Source organism: Manacus candei, unplaced genomic scaffold (assembly GCF_025592945.1).
Source record: "Manacus candei isolate 608988 ecotype Guabito, Panama unplaced genomic scaffold, ASM2559294v1 h1tg000057l, whole genome shotgun sequence".
NCBI classification, from domain to species: domain Eukaryota; kingdom Metazoa; phylum Chordata; class Aves; order Passeriformes; family Pipridae; genus Manacus; species Manacus candei.
The window spans coordinates 15,967,737-15,979,452 of record NW_026138105.1 but is presented as its reverse complement, the minus strand read 5'-3'; the positions used below and the strand labels follow the sequence as shown (position 1 = coordinate 15,979,452).

Below are 11,716 nucleotides of genomic sequence, written 5' to 3'. Positions count from 1 at the left end.
ATGTGGGGAGGAGTGAGCTCAGCCCTCATCTCGCCCCAGCTCCCACCGACAGTTCAGTTTGGGTGGCACGGCGGTGTGGGTGCATGAGGATAACAGAGATTTGGTATTACCCTTATGTCTTAAGGGAACAAGTTCAAACAGAGGTCCCTATTGTATTTGAGGAACCGTAAAGACAGAGAGAAAAATAAATCTGTTCCCTGCTAGTGCAGAGAGGGCCTTTGTTTGTCTGGTTTTCAGAGTGAGAAGGTTTAGAGAATTGCTGCAGCACATGACCAGAAGCTATGAAGCTGCAGACAAAAGCCATTTGAAACAGAGATCAGACTTCGCCATCGTGCTGGCTTTTCAGAAGATTTCTGCTTTGTCCGAGTTAAACCTGCTGCTGTTTTGGGGGTTATTTTCCTCACTCCACTGCAGCCCCTGCTGTAAGGGCTGTACATGTCCCACAGCGCCCACGCACGCTCCCACTGGCACCAGCACAGCATCAAAATGTCTGCTGCGGCAGGCTGGAGGGGCTACCCATGTTCCGAGCCCAAGTCACAAGGGTTGCACCAACAGCCACACTGGTTCCAGCCACGGACAAGTTTAGAGGACAAAGCCTCGGCTTATCGCTCGGCTTGCTGAGCGGGCTCGTTTCGCAAGCTCGTCGCACGTCAGCCGGGAGCGCCCGTCGGCACCCGGCAGGAACACAGAGGGAAGCGCTTGAGCAGAGCTGACAGCGAGACAAAGCTCATTGGGGCTCTCTGGGTAATCACTGGCTCCACCACAGATGACAACTGCAACGAGCCAGACGCTGAGATGCTCTGTCATCCCTGGGAGCCGCACAGCCGGCTGCCAGGCATCGCGGGCGAGGCATAAATGCCTCGCTGAGTTCCTCCAGCCAGGGGTATCTCCACTCCCTGGAAGCGGGGCTTGTTGGGGACCGTGTCTAGGAAGGACTCAGGGATTTGAAGTGCCCTTGCAGGGACTGAGGGCACACTCTACTCGCGCTTCCCTGGTCTGCACCCTGAGGCACAGGAGCACGAAGCCCTGACTTTTCCCCCATTGTCACAAAAAGGGCACTAATCTTCTTAACAGCCCCAAATATAGTCAAAGCAGGAGCCATTTCTGTTCACAAGGAGTGGAGGGGGGGGGGGCAGGGAAAGGAAGTTGCTGAATTAGGTTTAAGACCTCTGAAAAGTTAAAGCTTCATAAAACGGTTTCCATCATCATGTGTCCTGAACCAGAGAACATTTGGCCCCTGTAAAACACAAAGACCGTGACAGGTTAGTCTGTGAGCATCCTGTATTCAGACACAAGCAGCTGCCAGCAGGAGAGGAGAGCCAGCTGCCGTGCTGCTGTGGCGTGGCATGGCATGGCATGGTATGGCATGGCAGCCAGCCTGGCTGCGTCCCTTTGCTTCCCCAGTGCAGAACACAGAGAGAAAAAGACCCTCTAACCACTGCGTGCAGAACAAATGCAAACCACAGATGTGCAGAGGAGTGTGTTAATCTGCCAGGGTTCCTCAGCTCTCCACTTACTCCCAGGATCCGATACTCTCAGCCCTGCACAGGGCAGGGAGGTGGGCTGGATCTCCTCCCACGCTGGTCCCTGAGGAGAAAACAGAGCTGGAACAGATACCTCAGGGCAGAAGAAGAAACAGCTGGCACACCTGAAGGGAAGCCCCTCACCCAGCTCCCCAGCCCGACTGGCTCTCCTCATCCCGGGCGGGTGGATGCGGTGGCTCCGGGCCGGGCGCATCCCGTATCCCGGCGGGTGGATGCGGTGGCTCCGGGCCGGGCGCATCCCGTATCCCGGCGGGTGGATGCGGTGGCTTTCGGCCGGGCGCGCCGTCGGGCGAGGGCGCTGCGTCGCCGCGGTGGCCCCGGGCTGGAAGCGGGAGGGGAGCGGGAGGCGGCCGCGGGAGTCGGATCGGGCTGCGATTACCGCGGCGGGGCGGTAATCAGGGGTCACCCGCATCGGGGTGGGGGTAGTGGTGATGAGGATGAAAATGATGAGGACTGGGATGGGGTGAGGATGCAGATGATGGGGATGTGGATGGAGATAAGGTTGAGAATGCAGATAGGACATAGATGGATATCCCCAGGAATGGGCACCGCATGGAGGGAAATGCGGCTAATCCGGGGGGCAGGCGCCCCACTACGATGCCCCCCCCTACTCACCCAGCCACGGCGCCACATGTCCCTGACCCCAGACGGAATAGACTCCACAACTCCCCTGTTCTTTGCTTTCGGAGGCTGCCCGGGAAACCGCCCGAAATGCGTCTTCCTTCGGGCAGGCAGGGATATCCCACCCTCCTGCCCGCAGCCCCTTTCCCGGCTCGTGCCAACACCCCCCTCCCACCCCCAGTACCGCATTGCGGAGCTGCCCGTTGCTACCGGATCGGGCGGGGGAAATGGGGGAACACCTCAGCCCCTCCCGGCGCTCGGTGTGATTTGAGGGCAATAATAGGAGCTCCACGGGGATCTCAGCTGTGCCTGTGCTACGGGAACGCTGGCGGTGGGTCCCCCCATCCTCATCCTCGCTGTGCAGCGGCAGCGGGCGGACAATTAGTTGTTGTAGCTTTTAAATCGCTGTAAATCGAGGCGTTTTCGATCACAGGTGTGGACTGCGGGGCTAATCCCCGCTACGGGAAAAACAGCCCCCGGGGGGGATCAACCCCATGCTCCGCACCCCTGGGCAGGGTTCGGTGAGTTTGGTTCAAGCCAGGGATACCTCCAGCCCTTTATTTCGTTTATTTCTCCCCCTTTGTTTGCGACGGGGTTTTCTTCCCCTTATTCAGAGAAAAACCTCGGGGTACATCTGCAGATTCCATCCATCCCTGGAGTCTGACCACTACAGGGTAAAGCAAAGCTGGGCTGAGGGATGAAAGCAGCCCCCCCCCCCCCCAGCTGTAAGTCGACCCTTTCCCGAAATATAAGTGTCCTACCTCTTGCAAACAGCTTAATCCCACTGTCGATAACGACCCGGCGCTGCCCCGACTTTACCCCGAGAATGTGTAGTGCTCCCGATGGGGGAAGGATGAACGTCCCTCTGTCCCTGCCCCGCTCCTCCAAGCCCCCTACGAAACAGGCCAGCCTCATCATCTATGTTTTCTCTTTATTTTTCGATATATTTATGTACCACATTATATGTTAAAGATAGATTTTTTTTTCTGATATACATTTTTCATCTTATTTACCACAATGACACCACACATATATTGGAAACAGCTCCACGGATCTGGTAGATTGCACAGAATGAATTGTGTCATAGTTTTGTTCTGTATCCTGAAACGACGTCAAATCCAACAATATGTATTTTTTTTTTAGCTTTTCATAATTTAGAAATAACGATTGTTAAAATAAAACAAAACAAAAGTCACTGAGAAGTGGACTCCAGGGCTGCGATTTCAACCAGAGGCAACATATTATAGTCGATGGGAAGCTCCATTCCTCGGTAGGGGTTTGGATGGAAGAATTAAGCAGTCCTGACACCTATGTGACAACGGTGTAAACATTGCAGGTAATTGGCATTGCTGGTCGTCAGCTGCTGCTTGGGCTTGTTGGGCTGGTCATACAATCTGGGTCTCATCTACATCCATCTCACCAAGTGTAAAATGAAGGTCCCTGCTCCCAGCACCCACGATGGGTTTGCTTCCGTTTGTGAGCGCAGTGACCCAATCCCATGGGATTGGCACCTGTGTTTCAGCTCCTGAAACACTGAATTGCATATCTGTAAGGAGTATTGAAAACTGCAACTGTTTCCCAACCGGCCATTTGTGGGGAGCCAAGCTTCAGGCAACGAGTGAGGAGATAGGAGTGGGGCACCAGATAATTTCCTTCTAAAAAATCTAAATAACAAAAAAATATATTTAAATCCAAGCTTATTTAAAAAGACATCAGGGTGAGCACTTTCGTCTTATTTCCTTTAATTTGCAGATTCTATGATATAGAATTTTTTGGATGCACATAACGAAAATAATGACTCTTTCCATTAAAGGGATGCAGAATTATTTGGCTATGCAGATGTTCGATGCGATTCTCTTACTGCACCAACTCTGGCCCCTCCTCAGTCTTCAGCATTGGTTCTGAAGGCCTCTATGAGGCCTTCTAAAGAGTGGATGAACCCAGAGACACTGCAGATACCACCTATAACAAAAATGGCAACATCAAAGAAGACATGGTGCCACAAGAGCTTCCTCCACAAGAGTTTGAGATGGAAAAGACTGGGGAGCAGGAAACAGAGCCCTGCACCTGTCAGGCTTCCAGTAAGACCCATCAGGAGGGCAAAATGGGGGACATAGATAGCCATGAGCAGGGTGAAAACTACCAGGGCACACCTGAGGGTGAGTCCCCAGGATTTGAGCCGCCCATCGCCCCCATAGCAGTTGGGGAAGAAAGCCCTGTTTCCATCTTGGAAAAGGGACCGCTCCAGGACTTCCACAGCTGCGAAGAATGGCAAGGGATACGAGAGCAAGGCTTTGGCCACCAAGAAAATGTTGACTACTGCCCTAATGGTAGATGGCAAGTTGTCTGTAATGACCTCCTTGGTCTCATCAGCCCACGTCAGGTAGGCGACCAAGGCAAAGAGTCCCTTAAGGATGCAAGCTGCTATGTGAGTCCAGTTCATCATGCAATGAAACTCCTTGGGGTTCTGCATGTTCCCCTCCAAGGAAGGCAGAAAGATCTGAGAGGTGTAGCTGAAGACAATGATGCCAATAGAGATGGGAAATTTCTTTACATCAATGTAAAACTTGACTTTGTCCCAGGCCCAGTCGCGTGCCCTGGAGAGGCAGTAGGCAATCACCAAGATGTTGATGACAAAGTGGGCTAATGTGCAGAGCAAGCTGAACTTGGAGACTGCCTTGAGGTTCTTCAAGAATGCACAAGGCAGGAGCACTGCCGTGGCAATGATGGACCATGATTTCTGGGAGACGGGCAGGTTGGGGAAGCTGTTGTACATCAGATTCCCACTGACCACCACATAGAGGATGCAGGTCATGACCAGTTCAATGATCTGAGCCACGTTCACAATTCTGCCCCCAAGGGTGGGGAAGCGAGGCGCGCAGCATGCGTTTGCGATGTCCACGTAGGAGTCTCTCACCCTGACTATCTCCCCATCCTCATTCTCTTCGTAAAGACAGGCAATAAGGATTTTCCCAGTGTAGCAGCAAACCACTGCGGCAAAAATTATTAAAAAGAGTCCTAGGTATCCACCATGAAGGATGGCATAGGGCAGGCCCAAAACAAACATCCCCTAGAAAGAGACAAAATGGAAACTGTGTTGCTCAGTGGTGGAGGGGACCAGGCCCACCACGCCTGCAGCCGAGTACATGCAGCTGCATCATCACAGTCACATGTGCTCTCACTGCCTCACTGGCACCACCATCACACCCACGCAGTTGATCACACAAACACGCCACGCAGCCACAGCCACACACAGTGATGCACCACCCTCCCTTGCTGACGTGCTACCCCCACAGTCACACCTGCACATCTGCATGATTTCACATCGCAGCACCAAGAATAGTGAGTGTAGTTTCAGCGCCCGGGCTTTGCCCCCAGTCTCTACCTTCTCTGTCGCCAGCCCCTCTCAGTGCACCAAGACCCTCATAGCCGGGGACCTCTGGAGGCACCAGACCAGGCCCACCCTGGTGCAATCCTGCCACCAGCCTGGTCACCCCTCGGGCTCCCTATCCCCCCTCTCCCCCTAGCCCATGTGCTGGGGTAACCTGATGGGGACACCAGCCAGCCCCAGCCCTGTGGGAGCCACAGTGGGATGGGGATGGGGCTCGGGCCCCTCTCTGGCACTGTGCCCTCCTCTGGGATGGGGGGGCCAAAGGAGAGAACCCTGCTGGGGGCTTTTAGTTTCCTTTTATTTTTTAATATTTCTTTGTTTTTCTTTCCTTTCCCCCACCATTTTTATCTCTATCTTTCATCTATTTTTTTCCCCCTTCTATGCCCTTTTCCGCCTTCTTTCCCTTTCTCCTAAAGCAGGTTTGCAATCAGCCCGCAGCAGCCGGCCGGGTGCGGATCGCGGAGCGGGATTGGGATCAGGATAAGGGAGCACTGCCCGGTGCCCAGAGGCGGTGGCGGCGCAGCGGTGGCCGTACCTGGATGGCGTTGGTGACGTTCCATCCCGCCTCCCATGCGGTGATCTTGGGCTTGCCCTGCCCAGAGAGCTCGGAGCAGGCCTCCTTGGAGGCGGAGGGCGGCAGGGGCCCGGTGCCGTCCCGCTGGTAGTGGATGTCCCCCTCCAGGGGCGTCTCTGCACCCTCCTCTCCACCCTCGGACTTGAGGATGTCCATTTGCAGCCCCTGCCGATGCTCCATGTCCAGGTCGTCGCAGTGGGCGAACCCCACCGCCTCCTCGTCGGTGGCTGCCTGGAAGCCCATCCTGGCGAACATTCCGCTCATCTTCGCCTGCGATTTGTGGGACACCGAGGTGGCCACGTTGGAGAGCTTGCTGCGGAGGAGGGTGGCCATGGCTGCGGCTCGGGTGACTCCACTGCTCGCAGATTCTCAGGGAAGGGAAAATCCCGACGGGGCGGGCGGGCGGCGGGGCGGTGGACGGGAGCTGGGCGCCCGGCTTTGGGCGGCTGCGAGTGGCTGCTCCGAGCCGCTACCTCCGCGCCCCGGCGCAGTGCGGGCGGCTCCCGGCCGGGGTGCCCAGGGGCATGACACCGCTGCGGGGGGAGCGGGCCCGCACGCTCCGCCGCCCGCTCCGCGCTGCTTCGCACCGCTCCGCCGGGCCCCGCGGTGGGGTCGGGGGACGAGCCGGGCAGGATGGGGGGCAGTCAGCAGCCGGAGGATGTCACCAGACGGGCAGCGCAAGCCCCTGGTAGAGCGCGCTGCGTCTCCATCGCAGTGCGCCCACCTCACGGAGAGAAGAGGAGAGGGGAGAGAATTACTGCATTTCTGGGGGAGGTACCACCGTCCCCGGCCAAGCCCAGCCCCCCCGCACTCTTCTCCCGCCCCACCCACGCCCGCCGGGCCCCGCCAGCATCGCTGCAGCGCGGACCCCCCCCACCTCCGCCCGGCTCCGCAGCCCCTGCGCTGCCCGCCCTGTCCCGCACCTGCCCCGCACCCGCCCGCGGGCCCCTGGCCTCCAGTCGCTTCCCCACAGAGAAACAAAAGAGCTCCGCTGAAGAGGCGGACAGGCGTCTATTGACCGGTTCTTAACGGGATTTTCCTCCTCGCACTCCCTTCTTTTGCTTTTTTCTGCCCCCCAAAATGCACGGCCCCTTCGGAGGCGGAGGGCGGTCTGGGCAGCGGACCCTGCGCGGGGAGCACAGCGGTGCGTGGCCACTTGAGCACAAGGAGCGAGAGCTCAGCTGCATGTAATGATTCCCGCGATCCATGAGCTCCAAAACCGGCGGGACACGGGGCTCCGCTCCTGGTCGGGGCCCTCAGCCTGGCGGCACCGCACCAGCACTGCACCGGCACCCGGCAGGATGCTCAGTGCAGAGCTCTCCGTCCCCCCCAGCTAATGCTGAGATTCTCCTTTCTTCAAATGAAATACCGATATTTTAGTTTTGTTTCCAAGCGCTTATACTCCTTTGTCAGTCAAAAGTCTTACGATTTTTTATTTATTTTGAATTTTTCCGAGATGAGCGGTCAACACAGCCAGCAACGGCAACGGGATATCCCGGTGCTGTGCTGTGACACAGACAAGTGCAGGGTGGCAGGGGGACTAATGGCATTTTGGAGCAGTGTGCGGAGAGCACGTCCCCTCTGCGGCGAGGGAGCACTTAAATCGTTGTTTTATTAAAAAAAATATAAAATTTTATATATATATATATATATCCTTTGAAAGGCGGGGGGAGGGAGGTTGGAATCTGTGTTTCGCTTGCTATTTTGGAAGGTAAAAAAAGAGCATTGTTTTACTACAGATGAGTGGAAAAGCCAGCATTAAATTATTTCCCAATAACGTTGTTGAGGGAGCGGAGAGGGAGCGTTCGGGCTGCGGTTGCAGGTGGGCTGCGGCACTGAGCAGTGGTGGGGAACGAATCCTCCTCGACTCCTAGGGAAAGAAACCTTAAATACCCTCCTTAAATACCTTTTTTTTTCTTTTTTGTGTTTCCTCCCCGGCAGAATCTGAAAGAAAATTGTGTGCAAAGAGACTGAAAGGCGTAAAACCCCCGCCCCAAATAAATATCCCCAATGAGGTCTTTACCCCTAAGAGGTGCCTCGGCTGCTGTTCCCGACTCCCGGTGCAAGGATGGGGTAGCTGCTGCTACAGCCAGCTCCGCAAAAACGGGGCTTTTGGATGGTAGCAGAGGAGGCTTTGCGGAGGAATTATTACATGTCAGTGCACAAATAGGTCGAGAAAGCCGAGCGGGGAAGCGCTTCGCCCCGAGTTTACCATCGTCTCGACGGGCTGTGGTTTAAGCAGGGAAAATTAAAATCGGCCAGAGGAGGATGCATTGGGCTCTGGCCGTCACTGGAACTGCTGTTTCACCTCTTCCCACCACTGGAAAATGACTGCTACGACGAACACCTCGAGGGATTAAACCAACGATTTCTTTCTCTTTTTATTATTATTATTAATTTTATTTATCCTAAAACGAGTTTTTTGTGAAAGAAGACATGAAGAACACCTGTTTCTGGAGGCTGCAAGGGGCATCAGGGAAGAAGGAACGAAAATTCATCCAAACCTCTGTCTGGTACGTGAATATTTCCTTAAATCGCCTTGACACATCTCCACCCCTGCCCCAGCACATCCAAAGCTCATCTGGGAGCCCTAAGACGGCCCCGCCGCACATGACGCCGCACCCCCAGCCAGCACCCCTCGATACATAGGAGAGGAAGGGAGTCTCAGCTATCTCAATGATCTTTAAGGTCCCTTCCAACCCCAGTCTATCTACGATCGTGCCAAGGGTGGAGGAGACGGGTTTTCGGTTGCTCGTTGAGCATCCAGAGTGTGACGGATGTGCCGGGCTGGGTAGATACCTCTTAAGGAAAAAATCCCAAACGAAGACAAATAAATAAATAAATAAATAAATAAATAAATAAATAAATAAATAGGTAAATAAATATTAAATTTAAACCAATATCTAAACCCGAACAAAACCCCAAACCAACAACATAAAAAACCCCAACAACAACAAAAAAACCCCCAACCAAACCCAAGCCCACCAAAAATAAACAAAACCCTCCAAAAAGCAACAAACCAACCAAAAACTCCAAACAAAAACCCCCACAGGGATCTCGAAAGTAAGTCCAGGTTCTCGGGGCCAGTGCAGAGAGGCTGCCCCCGGGCAGGGACTCCTCTGCGAGGTCCGTGGGACCCTCGTCCTCCGCGAGGGGCTCGGGCCGTTCCTCCGGCCAGGGATGCCATCGGGTTGGGGAAGTCTCTTTTCCCGCTGCTGGACGCAGCTGTGCCCCCTCTTTGCTCGGGGAACCCCTCACTTTGACACCCTACAGAACGCCAGGGGTCTGCTGAGCCTCGTCGGACACCGAGATGAGTAGTAAACTGAGAGAGGGGGGGTGCCGGCGTTGCGCAGAGTTGCCGGGGGATGCAGAGGATGGTAAGGAGTTCAGGTCTGGTGAGGTCCGAGGGATACAGGAGCAGGGAATGCCGCCGTGCCGCTGTGCCCATCCGGTTTTAATGCCAGGAGCTGAGCCAACACACGCCTCACCCACCCCCGCGCTGGTGGTGCGCACCTCGGAGCCGCCCTAACCAGCCCCCGGGACGGCAGCTCGCTTCTGCCCCTTTTCCAGGAGAGGGAGAAAAAGACTTTCTGCAGTAGCACCTGGGAAAAAAAAAAAAAAAAAAAAAAAAAAAAAAAAAAGAAATCCACTCCGGACTTCTACGGGCGGCTGAAATCGGGGAGAAAGCGGGGGACGGGACATACAGAGAAAAAGAAGGAGACGAAGAGAGGAAAGCGGAGCCCGGAGAGACGGAGAGGAGGGTCGGGGCATTTACCTCTGCTTCACTCCCCATCCCTGCCTGCAGCGCGCCGGGGAGCGGGAGCTGAGCGAGGCGTGGGAGGTTGGAGGGGCGGATCGATGGACGGACGGACGGACCGACAGACGGAGGCAGCCGCGTCACTCCTGAACTCTCTCTAACTCCCAATTAACCCAAGCAGTATAACGGTGCCAAATCTCATCGAAAGGTTAGCGGCTCTCAGAGGGGCGCTTGAGCTGCAAATCGTTTCAGACGAAGCTAAAGAGCGAGCAGCAGCCTCTCCTCTGCCAGAGCTGGCGCCGGGGGGCTCTGGCACTAGCTGCTTTCTCCGCAGCCGCTCCCCGGAGCGGGATGGATGTCTCCTCTACCCCCTCGAGCAGCCCTGGGGGTGTGCAGCCCTGCTTCTGCGGAGTACAGCTTATCCAGACCTCCCCATCCTCCCCAGGAAACGCCACATCCAGCCAGAGGAGCGACTGCCTTATCTCTTCAGAGAAGGCTCGTGGGATTTGTGGCTGGGTCTTCTGATTAACAAGCTAAGGGAAAAGACCTATTCGTGCTCAAAAATCATTTAAGGGAAGCAGAGAAGGCCAATCTTGGGTGGGTGGGCTTTCTACAGCCCTCACTGCCAGCCCCTCTTCATGCTGCTGGGTGGCACAGCACAGTGCCAGTTGCATGAAGGTGTGATTATTTGGAAGCAGGAGAGGTTCATTGCTCAGTCAGGCTCCCAACCCCCAAAGGATTTGATTCACCTGGGCTTTTGGTGGGCTGTGAACTGCCACAAACACACTGGGCTGCAAATTGTGACCATGTGAAAAGGGAGACTTGTAAATCCTGCTTGTTCATTCTCACCCTCCTTTGCAATACTCACAAAAAGTGTGGGTGTCTGAATGCAGGTGTGTAACCCTCTGATTCCTGCTCAGTTTCCTTACTCATGCCATAATAATTCCTGAAAATCTGCTGCTGGGCATCTCCAGCAGAGCTGCCAGCTGCAGAAACAAGAAGGCTGAGGGGCACCTTCTGCCTAATGACCTGAGAAGATTACGTGGTCACTTCTGCCCATGGAGCAGACATCGTGCAGTCAGCTCAGGCAGTCACTCTCAGAGCAGTAGCCACCCCCCTGGACATGTACCTGGGTACTTAGAGAGGTGATCCCAGGAGTGGGAAGCAGTCCTCCTTCCCCCAGCCATCACCAAAAGCACCTCTAGATGCCATCCCCACAGCATCAGTGATGCACAAGCTTATTCTCAGCTCTCGTCCATGAGTGGCTGCACAGCAGTGCCCTTCATCCCAGCTCGGCCTCCTGTGCCCCCTCTGATACCACGATGGGAACTCTGACAGGATAATAAAGAGTTGCACAATATAGTATAAAAAGGCAATTAGACAAATTGCTGGACTGGGACCAGCTCCTGTGACCTAGTTAATAGCTCTGGGAATTTCAGGAAGGTAGGGAAGGGAAAGGCCTCGGTATCAGGATGTGGTGAGTGGGTTTTGGAGGGGAGGATGGGCTGTGGGGTGCAGTCCAGCATGCTGGAATGCCCCAAGCCTTGGGTTCCACCTTCTCCCTGTTGCACATGTTTAGAGCTGACTGACATGTTGAAGGTACAAGGCAAAAATGCTGGATGCAGAATCACACAAGCTGCTGCTTGTTTTGTGCTCTGGATGTTGAGGCTGAATTCACAATTTGGTGTTCAAGACAAGGACAGCTGCAGCCAGGCTGACAGACACTGCAATAAAATAACCACAACACAGTAAAATCCAGAGGCAAAGTCTCCAGGAGAAAGCCCACAGTGGATGTCCTCTCTTTATTTAATTTTTTAACTGAACACAAA

General features: G+C 54.8%; 1 protein-coding gene across 1 annotated transcript; it reads right to left on the bottom strand.

Annotated features, from left to right (window-relative positions):
• Positions 1 to 3,082: 3,082 nt before the first annotated feature.
• On the bottom strand, positions 3,083 to 6,912 carry SLC32A1 (solute carrier family 32 member 1). The gene is made up of 2 exons (XM_051803001.1): positions 6,092 to 6,912; positions 3,083 to 5,235 (listed from the first exon to the last, which is right to left on the bottom strand). Exons 1-2 carry the CDS (start codon positions 6,461 to 6,463, stop codon positions 4,048 to 4,050), a joined length of 1,560 nt encoding a protein of 519 aa, XP_051658961.1. The 5' UTR covers positions 6,464 to 6,912; the 3' UTR covers positions 3,083 to 4,047.
• Positions 6,913 to 11,716: the final 4,804 nt, after the last annotated feature.